Source organism: Prinia subflava, chromosome 11 (assembly GCF_021018805.1).
Source record: "Prinia subflava isolate CZ2003 ecotype Zambia chromosome 11, Cam_Psub_1.2, whole genome shotgun sequence".
Classification (NCBI taxonomy): domain Eukaryota; kingdom Metazoa; phylum Chordata; class Aves; order Passeriformes; family Cisticolidae; genus Prinia; species Prinia subflava.
In genome coordinates this window covers 11330587-11348472 of record NC_086257.1, presented here as the reverse complement: position 1 = coordinate 11348472, position 17886 = coordinate 11330587, and the positions used below count along the sequence as shown (strand labels likewise).

The 17886-nt window shown below is 39.0% G+C and overlaps 1 protein-coding gene across 5 annotated transcripts in view; it reads right to left on the bottom strand.

Moving 5' to 3' along the window:
* U2SURP (U2 snRNP associated SURP domain containing) overlaps positions 1-17886 on the bottom strand; it is a 38815-nt gene that overhangs the window by 19014 nt on the left and 1915 nt on the right. For 3 of the 5 annotated variants that reach the window (XM_063408754.1, XM_063408755.1, XM_063408751.1), the window contains exons 2-11: positions 11651-11698; positions 8730-8828; positions 7525-7639; positions 6998-7131; positions 4951-5018; positions 3574-3668; positions 3455-3490; positions 3278-3360; positions 2732-2897; positions 750-961 (exon numbers count right to left, since the gene is read on the bottom strand). In XM_063408754.1, coding sequence (XP_063264824.1) covers positions 750-961; positions 2732-2897; positions 3278-3360; positions 3455-3490; positions 3574-3668; positions 4951-5018; positions 6998-7131; positions 7525-7639; positions 8730-8822 — 1002 coding nt within the window. In that variant the 5' untranslated portion in view covers positions 8823-8828; positions 11651-11698. Of the gene's footprint in view, positions 1-749; positions 962-2731; positions 2898-3277; positions 3361-3454; positions 3491-3573; positions 3669-4950; positions 5019-6997; positions 7132-7524; positions 7640-8729; positions 8829-11650; positions 11699-17886 lie in introns of those variants that run through there. The other 2 variants (XM_063408752.1, XM_063408756.1) reach the window with 2 other exon arrangements.

The following is a 17886-nucleotide window of genomic DNA, read 5'->3' as shown; positions in this document are numbered from 1 at the left end:
TCACTAATTGCAAAGTATCAGAACATTCCTGTCAGAATGCACATTGAGGCACTGAATAGGAACTATGCTGAATATATAAGAAAGGAGTTCTTAAGTTTATGAAAAGATGCTAAACTATTTGACTTGGATCATGTTGGTATTACTTTATTCCCAAGTCTTACAAAAAACAGCCCTGACATTAAAGTGTCATTCAAAGAATCAATAAATTCTTACAAATGTAAATCAAGTTGTTTGTGATTTCAAGATACTTACCCTTTTATCAGCTAATATGCCACAAAATGAAAAGTTTGAAAACTGACTCCATAAGTAGCATAAAATACTTACTCAATGTCCAGATAAATTACCTTCTACACAAAATACATCAACTCTTCTAGGGTAAAAATAATGCTACCCAAATTAAAATGTAGGGTTTTCTATAAGAAAAACAATTTAGATACTGCAATTTGGCAGCCAAGAAAAGGGGGGGACGTAGGAGAAAAAAATCCAGGGAGCCTGGAGGGGGAAAATGATAGCCAGATTTTAAGCAGCACTAAATTAACCAATAGCCAATGTACTGTCCACTAACACAGATATGAAACAAAGCTTCAGGTTTTAAGTAGGTTCCCTTGGGCTACAGCAGGGAGCCAGAGAATTTGCAGACTAAGGGCTGCCAAAGTCAGCCTGAACAATGCAAATCTATGAAGCCATTGAAATACTGTCACAGATGTAGTATTTAACAATGAGATACGGCCCAGGGTGCTGTAAGTTACCTTCTCAAAATCCTCCTTGTTTTTTGGTGGTGGTAACATTGGAGCGTTAGGGTTCTTCAACCTCTCCCGAGGCTGGGCGTTGAAGGGCAGTCCTGAGGGGGGCGGCGGCAGCGTGTGCTCCATCATGGAGGGCGGAATGTAGATTGGGTGTGGTGGTATAGGTACAGCTTTGCCCCAGCCCAGCTTCATCTCAAACGACATAATCATCTTGCCTGCAAAAGTGAAAGGAAAAAACCTCCACTACCATGATGCTATAAATTGATCCTTGGTAAGTGCAACATTTAGGTTTGCCTGCCAACCATTTACCTTTTGCTTACGTTGTTGATTCTTGTTATTACATCTATCAGACTACAACACAAGCAAATGAAGGCCCATTACACAAAATGTTTTATTAGTCTTCCCCCAATGTCCTTCCCCCCAGGACACTTGTCGTGGTTGGGGGGGGAGGTAAATTCCTCCAGGGGGATGTGGGCAGTCCAATCAGTGATCAGCTTTTCTGCTGGCACCTGGGTTAGTCACTTAGAGGTTTGGACACGCCTCTGAGGACACAAAGAGTTAAAAGCAGGAGTCTGAGGGGCTCGGCCTCTTTTCGGATCCGGGTGTCAGCAGAGAGATGTCTCAGGTCTCCTTCCCCCGCCTGGCCACGAGGCTGGGTGGGGGAGGGGAAAGACGTGGTCGGCTCAGGTAAGCCGGAGCCCCCCAGGGGGGGGGGGAAGAAGAGAGGGGACAGAACTGGAACTGAGCTGCCCCATCCAGGATGGAGGGGTGGAAAACTGTAGAAGTGCCTTCTGTGTGTGCTCATCCCCCTCCTCCCCCCAAACTCCGAGAGAAGGTGCTCAGCCATGTGGGGGGTTGCCGAGCCTGGTCTGCAGCACCCTGCTGAGAAGAAACTGTTAACCCTTGCTTGGCAGAAAGAAACTTTTCTTAGACATTGATTCTCATGACTGGTAGTTTTCGGAGAGAGGGAAGCGGCCTGGGACCGAGATGATAAAGCATGATTGGAAGGAATTCGATGGAAGAATGAGAGGAGTAGCCTTGGAGCTGGACTTTTCTTGCATAATGTCAGCCATGGACTGAACTTGAGTCTCTTTTGAACATAAACTGCATTTTTAGGTAGATGCAGCTGCCCCTTGCTTTTGCTACAGTGACTGGCACTTGAAGAGTGGAGCGAGCAGAGAAAAGAGGGGGAGGGTGAAGTGGTGCCCTCTGCCCTCAGGGCAGACCTGCTCCTGGAACCCCGGCCCCTGGGTGAAAAGGGGAGAGCTCGGCATGCAGCATCCTTAAAAAGCCCTGTATGTAGTTTTGGCCTATGAGACAGCAGTGAGAGCGCTGGACATAGGAAAAAGAGAGTGTCACCTTAGCAGACTTCTCCGGGCGGTGCTATGAGTGACATAGAAACACATAAGGGATAGACCCGTGTTTTCTGAGGAACAGTCTGTGGTGCGAGAGAGACTCCTCTCTCCCTTGCTGAATTGAAGATTAGTTTGTTTTTGAGTAGTGATTGTTTGATCTAAAACCCAAAGGTTGGTCTGTGAAGGGTGATGGGTAGGGAGGTAGAAACTGGGAGAAGAAATGTTCTAAGAAGTTTTTATTTCTGTCTTTGTGTGTGTTTAAAAGTATTTCTGTCCCTGTTCTTATGTAATTAATAAAGTTTTGGTGGGTTTTTTTTTTTGTTTTCAAGATTTAAGCCTGCTCTGCTCTGTTCCTGATCACATCCCACAGGAGTTGTTAGAGAAAAAACATATATTCATGGGTGCACTAACATCTGGCCAGTGCCAACCCATGACAACACTGCAAACACAATTACTATTGTTTGATAACATTCTGTTGCCAGTAGAACAGTCAAGTGTAAACCAAAATTACTGCCAGCCTGGTATCTACTGGAGTTACAGAATACATCTCACTTGTCTGATGGAGCAACCTGAAAATGTGCTTACAGTCTGCAAAGATAATAAGAGCCCTGAACAGAGAAATCTGTTTACCATTTAAATTCTTCAATGCTCTTTCAGCATCTCTCCTGTTCATAAAGGCAACAAAGCCACAATTTCTTTCTCTGGCTCTTTCTTCATCAGTTCTTGGCCACATGATTTTAACACTCGCTAATGGTCCAAAGCGGCCAAATTCTTGACATAACATCTCTTCATTCATCTACATGAAAAAGAGGTAAAAATTAACATTTTGCCACTGTATTTCTGTGACAGTTGTTTGTATTATTGTCCAAATGTCAAAATTTTAGGTTTTTTAGTTTCTTGAAAAACACCACTTCATTCATAGCCCCCAATGTAATGTACTGCAGAAACAAGAATCTAAAAAAGGACATTTTTAACTGGGCAAACTCAAATTTTTAAGGTATGATCCACCTTGCTTAAGGATATCAATGGAAAAAGAATTTTAACTGAGGTAGAGATTGGTAGTCTAAACCTTAACTTTTCAGCATTATGTACAGAGGATTTATTTCAATGAATATTGCAAAAAAAATCATCTGGGCCCAAACATGCCAACACTGCACTCCTTGGCTCCAAACTTACCTGAGGATTGATGTTTCCCAGATACAAATTTGTTGTGCTTGGATCTCCAACATCATGTGACCCTGGTGCATAATCATCCAGTACTAACATAAAGGAAAAAAAATAAAAAGAAGTCATAATCCCTGCTATGCATTTAAATGACAACATTAAATTGAGTAAGAAAAGAATCAGTATTACCACCAGATGATCTGTTTCTTCTTGAAGGAGCATCCACTGAATACAGAGAAGAAAAATATGTACTATTTAGTCTACAAATCTTGTAGCCCAGACTAACATAAAAAATAACATCTACTTACTTGAACGCCGCTGCCCATCTGAATCAGACTGGGGTGGCTCAAAACGACTCAATCTACCTTTTGTTTTGTGCCTTTCATCACGCTCCTCTTGGATTCTACAAAACAAGTTTAAAGTAAGAAACAACTTAAAACCATTCTGAAGTTTTTATTCTATAATTTTGATTTAACTTTGCAATTATGAGAATTTTTAATATGAAACAATGAGTTTGTTAGAACTTCCAAATGGCCAATATGTCTGAACTTCTGTTTCATCAACTGGAATATATTTACCAGAATTATTCCAGCTGCATGCTTCCTCGTTCATACTGCCAGGGTATTTCATTCTCAAACAAAATTGGAAGAACTGTGCTCTGAAAAAGTGACTCCAATTCCACATCCAACTGCCAGAGATTCACACACCACTCAGGTGACTTTTCAAGATGCACACAATTCCTTAATGTCTATTTATCCCTCTAGCTTTTCTAAGTCTTACTCACAGGTACACCCACATTACCATTTCCAGAATAAACTGGATTTCAGCTCAGTTTTTAACTCTGAGGACATTACTCACAAGTAACTATTTGGTTCCCTGCAGTCTGGTCTTAAATCCTGGTATGAAGATACTGAATCCCAGGAATCCAAGGCTGTCAGTTCAACTCACTGACGCCAACTAAGGAACACACAGCAGTGAGGCTCAGGCACTCCTCACAAAAGCCACATATGGATTTAGAATGCTGTACCTACTGCTTTCTAATGCATAGGTTCATTTGTTTTCCATCTCTGGCATCAGGATAAATATATGGCACTCAGCTGAACTCAATACATGCACTGCTTTTTGTTGTACTACAACACATTTGGAAGTGAAACAATCCGCTTTATCAAGCATTATCCAGCTTGCTTTTAACACTCTGTAAGTTGAAGTCTCTAGACTCGAATTACAACACTTATTTCTGCATTATACAAAAGCTCAACCTCTTCCTACAATTTCCTCTGGATATAGTTTAGAAGCACTGCCAAAGCGCCTCCTTTCCAGAGTGACAGACAGTTCATATTGTCACCAATCTCTGCTGCAGCCCTGTTGGGGTTTGCTGGGCAGGTTTAGTGTGGGGGCTGCAGGCCCCTGTGAGCAGCTGCCAGAAGCTTCCCCATGGCTGAGGAAGCCAACGCCAGCCAGCTCCAGGATGGACCCAACCACGGCCAAGGCCAAGCCCATTAACAATGGCAGGAATTAAGCCTAAGTTATTTTAAGCTAATTAGTTTCACAAGCATTTGAGGGAGGAAAAAAAATAAAAACCTTCTTTGGGAAACAACTTAGCAAGAATCATCTTAAATACTGTCTGCAAAACAAGGCAAAACCCTTGGATTTTGTTTGTTTACAGTAAAAAGTAGCAAACTTACTGCTTTAATTCTTCTTTAAAAAGTTCCAAATTACTCTTTTTCTTTTCCTTCTCTCCTTTCTTCAAAGGCTAAAATTAAAGATATATAAAATAACATTTCAGAAGACAAAATGAACAGAATTAAAAACCATAAAACAAAACTTTAGATAATTTCCATGCATATTTTACCCACAGCTTTCAAACCAAGTAACTACAGGAAGAAAAAATGACCAAAAAAAACCCAAAACAACAACCAGACAGACTCAAAACATTCAGACTGAACGCTATGAAGCACAAAGCTAGAAAATAAAACATTATGGATAGTTGAAAATAAATTCTGTTATTTCTCATTCTCACAATGCAGCACATGTGATCAAACACTCTCTCTACGACATACACAGATAAAATAACTGTGAGGTATTTTGTCACTTTGTTCCATGTGGAAACTAGGATGCTGACTACTCCCCTAGCAAACCATCATGCTCTAATGAATTTGACAGATGGATGTACATATATATGTAAATTATTTTACATATATATATTCAATTATTTTATCCACAAACATTCTACTTGAAAAAAATTTCCTTCTCTTGCTTCCTTTTGGATGTAAATACAGTCTGAAAAACAGTTACTTTAAATAGTTCAAGATCCTCAGGAAAAACAGTCTTGAATGACAAAGAATATGGATACTGCAATACTACTTTTTTTTTTAACAGTAATATATGTTCCTTAACTAACTCATGTGAAATGCTATCTTCAATAACATTGTTTTTATATAATCAAATTTAAATGAAAACGTTTCCAATAGGCAGACATACAAAATATTTGTGTTACACACTACAGCTTTGGAAAAACTGGACTTCCTACTCACCCCAGGCAAAGTTGTTTGTTTGTTTTTGTTTTTGGGGAGGGTCTGCCAAATAAATAAAATCATTTTTACCTCATTATCTTCAATCACCATTGGACAGGGCAAGTGAGTAAACTGATTGCATTACTTCACAAGTATTTATGAAAAATTTGAAAAGCAGTAATAGTCTTACAGTACAAACACTTCCATATGACAAAACAGAGCTCAAAAAAAAAATGCTACAATTCATTTCTCTATCTGTAGAGCTTTACATACAATGAAAATCAAAACTGCCATCCAGTAGAACCCCACTGGTCTAACACTGACATTTGTCTAAAGCTGGAGGGAGGTTATGATGGAACTGCCCACAATTATCACATTACATTCATTTCCCACCCTCACAGGCAGCATCATACATGTTTCACTTAAGCTTTAAAATTGTAGTAAGCTCTATTAAAAGACTTCTAAGACATCCAAGACATTCATTACACATACACAGTAGTAACAGTAATCATATGCAATTATCACTTGACTTGAAGACTGCTTGTTCATATTTCTAATATTTTCATTACTTTTTATGATGAATCTTAGTTAAAAAAAAACAAACCCAAAACAAAACAAAAAAATACTCCATCAAACCATGAAGAAGACAAAATAAATTAAATAAAGCAAGGTGTTCAGCTTTAGAACTGTGCAAGTTCTGGAACTCAAAAAGGGACTTCTAAAGAGACTTCTGAAGCTTCACCCCCCTAAAAAACCCAAAACAAAACAAACAAACAAACTCAAAGAACCCTAACAAGAAAAACTCGGATCAACACAAAGGTCAATTTATTTTTTGATTTTAAGTTTAAAAAGAAAAATCAAAAACAGATGGTAGCAATAGGGATTGAGAAGAATAGCTTCTAAACCCAGAACCTCTCAGGACTGAAGAAGCTGGTACTTTGCACAGTCCCTAAATCCATATCCATGAGCAGTCTGTGCACTTTAGCAGCAGCACAGTAAAAGGGCAGAGCAGCACCAGGGCGTTGTGCCACATGCAGGGCTCCTGGGGCTCTGCACTTCATCACCTTCGTGTCTGCTACAGCTTCAGGCATCCCCAATGCCCACCTCTCTCAGTATGTGACACGTGCAGACAAAACTACTCTGCAAGAGATCACACGGCCCTTTTCCTAAGCACTTCTAAATGCATCAGGAGGAGTTAAGATTCAAGCAAGAAACTTACAGGCTTTTTGGTTTCTATCATTAGGAGGGATGGAGGTTTCTCATTAGACGGCTGGCTCGGTTGATTTTTTTGATCTGAGAATCGTGATGAAGGTTTATAGATTTTACCCCGTTTTTCATCTGTTTCATGCTCCTCTGAAATTAAAGGCAAGTTGAATTAAAATTTTATTAATTAATGCTGCACAAAACTGTTCATTAGAAAGAATGCTGTTCTTTAGTACTGGTCATTCAATTCAATGTATTATTTCATTTTTAAAAAGTCAAAAATATGAATTTTACATCATTTAACATCTTTTAGTATGAAGTAAAAAGAACATAGATTAGGTAGTCTAAACCAAAGCCTTTTTTCTTCTTACGTTTAAAATGCAAATCACACTAGTCCCCACCTCAATCAAAGCATAAAGTAGATTTTAGCATCAAGTTTTCTTTTCTGCTTCTAATGTAACATTAAAGTGCAATTCAGAGCCAATCTTCATCTTTCCTCAAACCCAAATGACCCACCACCTCCAAAAAAAAGATTAGTTATACCTTTAGATGCATTAACGATTCCTCCTCTTACAAATGTTTTCACTTTATTACCATCACCTCCTTCAAAGGCAGCAAGGAATTCTTCATAAATTTCTGCAGCAGCCTTCTCATCCTCCTACACAGCAAATGTTAATCTATTTACTATCATCACACAACAACCTTCACTAGGTAGTTACTCTTAAATTAGCTTAGTGACATTCCTTTTATTTTCTAGAGTTCAAGCTACAAACTGCATCAAAGGCGTTTCAATTTTAGACAATTTGAATCTCTGAGAAATGTGGGCAGAACACAGCACGTAACACGCAAAGCCAGTGAGGCTGTGTGCTCCAATATGCTCCTTTCCAGGAGCTTACATGGCAATTTAACATTCAAAAGATGCCAAACAGAAAAGCCCGAATCGAAATCTTGTGAGTCTGGAGCTTTGCTGGCCTCAGCATGAGAGAACAGTGCCCGTTCCATCCCAGCCTTCACAATCCACCCACGCGGCTGAAGGAGACCTACAAACAACAGGACCACCCTTCTCATCTCCCAGAGAACAAGTTCATTCAATGGATTAGAGACACTAAATTTAGCACTGTCATGATCTTTAGGCCAGTATTTCCAACAAACCAGCCAGAGATAAGCCACTGGAATATAGTATGAGTTGCATGTCTGAAGTTCAAACCCCAAAATTTTCAAAACTTCCACATGACCAACTGTCAGATATGTATTTCCTAAAATTTGGACACTCCTGAGTAATCTAAAATGCAGTATCAAATTTTAAGGTTTGTATTAGTTCCCAATACAATCATTAGACAAAAAATTTTTACAGAACTAATAAGGATGTGTACTGAAACAATTTCAAAAATGACAGGTACTCTTTGTAATGACTGAAATCCAATGACAGAGAGCAAGGGAAGCACAGAAAATTACCTAAGGTGATGGCTGTCTCCATCCTGAGCAACACATCAATGGATTATTGTAATTCCCTATTGCAGGAAGCCAGAGAATTTGATTTCTCACAGAGAAGGAAAGAGTAACCCTCTCTGTATGATAATGCCATGGATGCCAAAAATACATTATACATGTAAAATACAATTCACTTTCACTCTTAGAGAGGTACAATTATCAAAATCAAGATCCTTGGTGTAAAAGCTGGTTGCAATCTAAAAGCAAACTTATTTGAGCTCTGCATACAAAGTAAAACTTTCACTGTATACCATTACCTTCTTTTTTAATTCTTCTTGCTCTTTCTTGCTCAGAGTCCGTTTGGCAGCACTCATTTTGCCAATACTGAATGCTTTAAGTTTACTTTCCATTAGAGGCTGCAGACAGAGTAAGAAAACAGACATCAAACTGTTTACAAAACAATCAAAATAATGATGCTACTTTTGACCTTGGTCTAAATCAGTAACTCAGATAAAACAAAGAAAAGCCTTTCTGTACGTATCTCTGAAGTTGTTATTATCTAATACAACTAAAAACAAAATTAAATCTGTGTGGCTTTTTTTAAACAAATCACCCTTGGTTTAATGAGAAAGCTTTTAATACACCATTCAAACAGATGAAATCTGAAGGACACTTGCTGTAAGAGCCTGGACATCTATCACTGTGCAGTGCTGCAGTTTCTAAACCTTCAGAAATACATGCTTTGCACTACAGTTCTTCCCCCTTCCCTCCCCTAGTCCTCAAAAAAGCTTTTCTGACTATTTTGCCAGAATAATGTTTGTGCAAGGTAATGGAACAACCAAATGGATGCTAAATTTCAGCTGTACTTCAAGGTAAAAATTAATAGCTTTGCCGGAACAACAAAATGCATTCTAGAGGTTTTCAGCTATCAGTTAAATGAAACAAAAAGCCTCAAATTCAGCTCCTAGATTGTTTCTAATTTCTTTCCAAAACTCTGTTGAAGGAAGCACTCCAAATAACAATAAGTTCTGGAATTCTTAAGGCTTTATTCTGGCAGTTAACAGGCAGTAAAGCATCAAGAGAAGAAGGATGGAGGACATACAACAGGATGGAGAGCATGTTCCAAAGAAACAGGCAGTGGGAAGTTCAATGAGGGAAAAGATACTTCTCTGGAAACACCTACCTTAACACAATAATTCATGAAGAATCAGCACAACAACAAAGCCCCAGAAGAAAAAAACATAAGCTATAAGCCTTGTCTTCAAAATATTTGTGATACTCTTACACAGAGCACACAGTGATGCTTAAAACTATCATTTTTGAAATGACAGTTCTTAACAAAAAGTCAGCTCAACAAAATATGAAGACAAATAAGGTGAAGAACCTAAATGTCATATTGTAAAAAAAGTTTTGATACCAACTGGAAAGGGTTTCCTCTAGGAATAACTTTCTTTGTAAAAAGTTTTATTTCTACTATTAGCTTCCTGTTTGAAAAAATGTTTAGATCAGACAGCACCATGAAAAACAAACTGAGATATCTTTAATATCTTTAATCTGAAATTTACAATCCTTGCTTAGCATCACAAACACCTCTTAGATCTGTGCCAAGCACAGGAACAAGTAGCTCATATTTCTTTGAAAGTGTTACCTCTTCATGACTGAAAGTAAAGCTATCAGTGACAAATTTATGCAGTGCTGTCTGTGAAGCTATCTGGTTTATGACACCATGTTTGTCAACATGAGCTGCTGTGACAGGTTTATCAGGAGCTTTTAATTCATCTGTGTGATTTTAAATTTAATAAAATCCAGTCTTCCAGTTGTCTGAAAAACAGCTTCTATTTCAGTACGACCAACAATTTACAACCTTGGCCAAACATGAGCACACAGCTACGACACAGCAATGCAGGCAGAACAAATACCACACTCCTACCCAAGGCTTATCCTGTCATCAGAAAATAATCTCTCACAGTAATGTCACAGGATACCTGCAGATCAGCCACACAATTATTTATTCCAGTGACACAAGGGAAGCAGCTGCAAGATAAAGAGTTCTGGCACTAAGATCTGCTCAGTTTAGACAGGGTCTCAGGGAAAAAACAACTTCCATGTGGCAGGAGCAATATAATGTTAAGAAGACTGAACTAATTTATGCCTGCTAGTTAAGAGTCTAGTGGGCAATTATAACACTATCATTAACCAGATGCAGCTTCACAGAATTCCTAACAATAGAACTACACCAAACTTGAAGGTCTTCCTCCTTCAAAAAATGCAGAATACTGTGAAAAGGATAAAGCAAATGATAGAAGAGAAACTTGTAGCTGTGTAATCAAATCTCTGTATGAAAGTAAACTTCTGTTTAAACAGAACACTGCATTGACTGTCAGGTGGCACAAAGCAATCAAGTTCCAGTTACATCAATACAAAATACTCAGAAGAAATTTAAGAGTTAATTGTCCAAACTGTAGCAAGTAAAAGAAATCAATAAAACAAGCTACTCTTTATGAAAAGTTTCTGCTATCACAACTTGAACGATGCTGTCTCACAAGCAATTTAACAGCTGGTAATTGACTTTTGCATGTACAAAATCAAATTGAAATCTTGAAGAAAATCCAAACCACAGAATGAATTGTCTGGTATTAACTCCCAGTTTGGCTCTTGCTGCCTGTTTTCATTTTAGCTCAGAAACAGGTAGGTCTTCATGCAACATGCCAACCACACATCCAGGCAAAGGTCTCGTCACTAAGGGGATGAGGGGTGGGGTGGCCAGCAGGACCAGGTTATTCCTCTTACCTTTTCCTTTACCATATTCTATCAGAAAGAAAAATAAAGGATGGAATTAAGGCCACACTGTCTCAGTTTTGAGAAGCCAAGAATATGTGCAAAGGCACTTCAACATCCCATGACTCCCAGGATTGATGACCTCATATTGTCAAGCATTCCCCATCATAAGAGACAAACCCACCCAAAGTCCTTGCAGCTCCTTTCTGCTCCAGTACCTGTTGTGGATGCAGCACCATGCAGCACAGCTCCTACACTGGTGCTTGTTTTGAAAGTTTCAAGGAGTATTTTTAAACGTGAAATCAATGGTTCATTTGCAAACACCTACAGGTTACATACCCAGTGCACCAGCCTCTGCCTGCAGCAAGCAGTTTGCTTCAAAAACAGCCCTATTTTGAGCTTGTGGGTTTGGCTGGAATTTGGTTTTGGTTTTTTGTTTGTTGAAGTGTTTTGGACTTACATGTGAATCAGCAGATCCAGTGGTATGTACTGCATCTGGCCCTCTGACCTGAGGAGAGAACGATGAGGAGGTGAGGCACTCGGCAAGAAACAGACAAAAAACCTCTGGGGTTCTTCCCAATCCTTGCAATGTGATTTGCATTTCAATTTCATCCAAAGGCACAAAAAAAATATACATATAATGTATTTTAATGATATATCTGACCTAGGTCACCTCAGAAACAACGTCAATATAAGGCAAATATGGGACAAACCTAAAGAAAAACAACTAAAAAATCAGAATTTCCACAGCTGGATTTTATAAATATGCCACTAATGGCAACACTGGGAAAAAAAGTAAGTTACTTACATTGCCTCTCCAAGGGTTGTCTTAAAGGCTGCTAAAGATTACACAAAGTGCTTGATTACACTTGGCTTCCTATAAAATAATTTCCAAAACTGCTCTTACTATATTGTGCATAGATGGAACCTGGCCACCTTAAAAACCTTAATTTGTGCCTAGGTACAAACTGACATTATTACTTCAAACCCTAACTGAACTTTAAAACCCGAACTAGCATATATGCAAAATAAGGTTTTAAATAGGCTTAAGTGATGGAGAACATGCTTTTAAATTACATAATGCCTGAATTCCAGAAAACCTGACATAACATCTACTAATAAGATATTATTGCCTGATGCATAATTCATACCTTAATTGAAATTTAAGTGAAAATAAAACATTTCCATTAGCTGAAATCTGTTCATTAGTTACAGGCCATTAGCATTTCTCCTTATTACCATGAGTTTATAGTTTATACCAGAAATAGTACTATATGATGCTCATTTCCAGTCTTTCAAAACCAACAAGCATCAAATGCTACTCTAGAAGATAATTTACTAGGCCTTGTTTTTGTTGTGCATCCTGCTTTTTCATCAGCTAAGACAGAGACATTTCTCTTTCAACAAGTATATTCCTATGTTATACAGTAAAATCAATTTAGAAAAAAATGGTCTTCTACAGAAAGCACTTAAACAACCAAAATTAAGTGCACAAAGGTAAAGAGCAACACAAAGATACAGCCCTTCCAAGGCAGAAGCAAAAGGCTTCTAAGAACACGTCTGGAGGTTTTTTTAAGAAAGAAGAATGAGGCACGGGAAAAAACAGGGGGAAAAAATCATGTCTTACTCTCAAATACCTCCCAAATCCCCTTCCTTGCAGCACTGTGCATGACTCACAAGCACATCTTTGTACAGAAGCTAATAACAAGTTGAGTTCAGCAGTAGCAGTTCATCAGAATACACACGGAAGCAAATATCTCAAGCATCTTTTACTAATGCCACTTCTGTAAACTTCTCCTCCTGTGTACTTGGTACTGGATGTTTTTGTGATCCACAACTGCCTGTGGCACTCAGATCAGTAACCTGTTATGCACAGATTCTATACAGTGCACAAACGCAGCCCAAGGAAAGCTGTCCCCCCTCAAGAGTTTATGAATGTGTAGCCCAACATCACACAGATAAAAGATGTACACTGTGCAAAAGAATTCCAGAGCATGGAAACAGCATTCTTCCTGCTGCCAGCTGCCACCCTGCAGCAACCACCACAGGAGCCACAATTCCAGCCTTCCAAAAAACAGTTTGAGACCTGCAGTTAGAAAATCAGTCTCAAAGCTAGAGTGATACAGTGCTGTCTGCCTCAGTTACTGACAGAGACTGAGCACTGCTCCAGGAAAGGAAGGGAATGAACACTTCCTGATTCTCCATATCTGTTTCATTTTTGGAAGTTTTAGATAGTGATAGCTGCTTATAGAGAGGGCAAAGGCATTACACAGCGCAACAAACAGTGGGAATGCTCAATGGTAATGGCAGACTATCCTGAGGAAGAACATTAAAAAAAGACAATAAATCTGATTCTCCAGCAGCACACAGATACTGCTCAGAAAAGCTGCAGTGAATGGCAGCACACAGAGATTCTGTGGGAGTACAGTGGCACTCCCCAACCCACCAACAGACACCAGGGCACTTGGAGCCACTGAACATTAGCTGAGCAGCAGAATTTCTATTAAGGTGTACTCAGAAAACTTCTAAAAGCAGTTTTAGCTTTCAGACCAACTGTACCCCAAAACAACTAGCACCTTTGGAGAGCCATACTATCTTCCTCCTTCAACAATTCTTATTTTTAAGGTCTTCTCTTTCCTATGTATAAATTTAGTTCTACCTTTGATACGGCTCCTGACCAGCCAAGCAACTGTTCTGACAAAGCACAAGATGAAAAGGTTCTTGATAAAATCACACACTGCTATCTGCCAGTTTCTAAATAGCAGTCATTTTAGAAAATCACAAATTCTCACAGCACTGCACTTTGCATCCATCTGCACTGCCTTGACAAAAGGGGCCATTTTGTTTCCTTCAGTCACACCAGCTGCACTGACTCAGCGGAATTGGTGTCTTTTTAAGAGTGGGAAACATTTTAGAAGATGTTGCCCACCTGTGTTGAAATCTGGAGCAGGGTTATTTTTTCTGTTCTCATCATGTCAAGTAGCTCAACTGAACTTAACTGCTGAAAGAAAGACACACAAAGCTCTGCCCTACATGTGATGAGATGTGAGGACAGCTCCCTCATGTTCAAAATGCCACAGAAAAAAATGCCAGCATAGACAACTGACAAATGCCTTCTTACGCCTAATTCACTGCATCTCTGCATGAAAACTATCTTCATTTTTTTTCCCCTCAACTAGCCTATTTTACAGCTGGATCACTTTTTCCATCACTGTCACGCTACATATTTCTCAAAGCATGTGCCAGCCCAGCTGAAATGCCATTTCAGCAGCCTGCATTGCTCCTGCAGTAAAACACAGTCCTGTAAAACCCCAGTCCTGGAGGTCACCCAAAGCCTCACTACTGAGTCCAGCCAACTTCACTCAACCTCCAAGAGAAAAACCAAAAACTTCAAAGGACCATACAAATGAGATTTATGACAAACTTCCATGAAAATGCCAAAGCAGTGTCATCTCTGAGATTCTGATCTTTATGTTTTCTTCCAGCTTCATGGAAGCTTCCAAGGAAAACAGAGAATAGAACAGGTCTTGAAAATCTTCCTTCCTGCCCACAGTTCACACGGCCACAAATCCAGCCCTTCACGGTTTCTCCAGACTTAAAAATCTCTTGGTAAAACTGGCATGATTGTGTTATTTCACAAGTATTTAAAACATGCTGTATACAATAAATATTTTTTTAATTAATACTGATGTCATTTAGTGAAACAACAAAGAGCAACAAAGGCTGCCAATAGAGGCCGGGAGACAATACGTGGTCTTCTAATGCTGAATGGTATTTTTACAACTGTAATGGCTGCAACTTAAAACATAAATGAAAGCCCTGTCCTTGAAAGAACCAATAGCTTCAGGGTGAAATGCTTCCAAGAAACTCTGATGAAAGCCACTCCCACCCTGTTTCAACACGTTCCATTGGTCCTGCCCCCACGCTGGTCACATTGAACTACAGCACCGTTTCCTGGTCTAGCTGATCACCCACAAAAGGGAGAGTCGGGGAGGCTCAGCCAAACCATTTCCCAACTCACCTCACTGCCCAAACTGTGCCAAATCAACCACAGAGGACAATGTTTGGTAGGGAAGAAGCAGCTAAGGCTGGGACCGCTTTGTGTCAGCACTGACAGAAGAAAAAACAAATGGGAACACATCATAAGTTAAGATGTCAAAACCCAGCAAAAGGAGGTTTCCAGCTTGCCTTATCCTTTTTATTCTTCCTTTCTCTCTAGAAAGTAAGGGCTTGAAAACACCTGCAAATTATGTTATGGCTAATGTACTCAGTCTTTACAGTTACTGGAATAATGCAGATTACTATTAGTCCCTATATGAGCAGTCATAACTTGCAGACACAAAAGTAAATGGACAGTGAGTGGCGTTCTCTGGAAGTATTTGTACAGAATAGTATTCCACTAGAACCTTAAACTCAGATAACAGGTACAGCTTTTGGGATGAAAATGGAAAAGTACAGCTTGGTCCAAGTGAAGTATTTCTTCTGCATGTGGTACCAAATTTGAACAGCAGTCTATGTAAGAGCAGCAGCCATGCCAGACAGTCACTATGCTCAGAGGATACAATAGCAAAATGGAAGAGCCACTGAGCAGCTAAAATTTCATTACATGAAGATAATAACTAAACATCTGTATCTGTCATTTCAGAATCGTGTCCTACACCAATGTCCTGGGTGTAAACTCTTTGGCAATCCCTACTTTCTCCTCTTTAATTATCCTTTAATCCTACTTGTAGTTCTCCAAATCTCAAGAATGAACCTTGCTATTCTAATCTCAAAGCGCCAAAGGAATACTTAATGCTTTTGCAACACATTTCACATGGGAGATTCTCAAAGTATTTAGCAGCTGCCAGTATCACACAGAGCAGCTGCCACCACAGCAATGCAGGCACTGGGGGCTCCCTGAACCTGTACCAGCTCCAGCAATGCTTTTCAAACAGTGAATCAAACAGATAATGCCTGGCTGAAAAGATGTGATTTTGCACTATAAATATGTATAAATATAGATATAATCCAAATAACTGGGTCAAATTCGGTACTTGGACTCTAAGACTGAAGAACAAACACCAACCATTCTGAAGGGGAGAAGTTATTTTATTTCAGGCACTGGGTCACAGTTCCCTGCAGAGCACAGAAAATAAAAGGTCACTGTGTCTTCTCAGCAGGTATCTAGAAGCCAGCAAAGGGCACACCTTGGAACTGCCACTGAAACATATCCTATGGAGTCTGCGAGATATAAGAATATTTGTATTTGCAAAACAAATATAACTTCTAAATACAATGCACCAAAAGAGATCTACAACCTCTGCTTTAATTATGTAAGTAAATGAATCCTAAAATTATTTAAAATAATCAAAATGTCTGATAAATAATTACTTCAAGAAATTGAGCAAAATGGTTATTTGCTCAATTGTTAAACCATAAGCATTTTCATACAGGCTCAACTAATAATACACATTTTAATCCCTGAGTGAATAAACTAATTAAAACAAAAATATTACTACTTTCAGTACCATTTCTTTGTGCAGACATCTGAAAAGTATGTCGATGTATAAACACGTCACAAGCATTGATGGAATAACAAAACAAAGGCACTGAAGGGACCACACACTCTTCAGCCCCCCAAGATTTCCCAAGATTCACTTCTTGGGAAATAAATCCCAAGAGATAGGCATGTCTTATTTTATTTCACTTTTTAACAGAAACATTCTCATGGATCCAACTCCGTACTATCCCTATTTGTTTTGGTAGATAAAATAATATTGACAAGAAGAAACACTCAAGATCTAGAATGCAAAGCATGGGAAAATACTAGTGGGATACGGCATGGATATCTGGAGGAACGGGAAACTGAGGGATGAGAGGGAAGTGCACAAGGGTGGAGAGGGAGGTACAGGACCTCCTCAGCAGACCCTGGCAGGTGAACACATGTCTGCCCTTATGAATATTCCCCAGGTGTCCTACTGACTTCCATGGGATGGAAGAGTCAACTGTCTGACCATACCTCTGCACAACTGACATCCAGGGCAGAAAACAATTCCTATAAATTAATTATTACTGCAAACTGAAAAAACAGTATCAGCAGCAGAGAAATAGTAAATGACAAACCAAAAACAGCTTACAATGTAACTGCAAAACAAAAGGAATCACACCTGGGTTGGTTTTCTGTACCATGTTATCAGCTGCATTCATCAATAATTAAGTATTCTATTTCTAATTATACTTGAAACCCCAAAATTTCCTATTCCCTGACGGCCATTGCCCACAAATTAAGACCTATTTTACTACTCAGGTTTTCTGTACAGTTCTTATTTGCCATTCCAAGCCAAAAGTTTTTAAAAAACCGTTTCTTGGCAATATTTGGAACACATCATAAAAGGGAAACAAAAATAAAAACCTCCTACTCTAATAACAACTGAGTAAATATGCAGACTTTAAGTAACTACATTTCATTACCAACTGCATTAATTACTCCAGTTTCCTAGCAGCAAAATAAAGGAAAAAAAATTAAATAATCCTGGTTTTGCTTAATAAAAAGATGAGCAAAAATTATTCATTTATAGCACTGGAAATCCCTGAGCCATAACACAGCTTCCTCTTTGAAAGATTTACACATTCACACACCAAAACCTGGAGAATTTATATAGCTCTGACCTAAAACCTGAAAAGAAAGTGAATGAAAGGGAGTAATACTCAAAC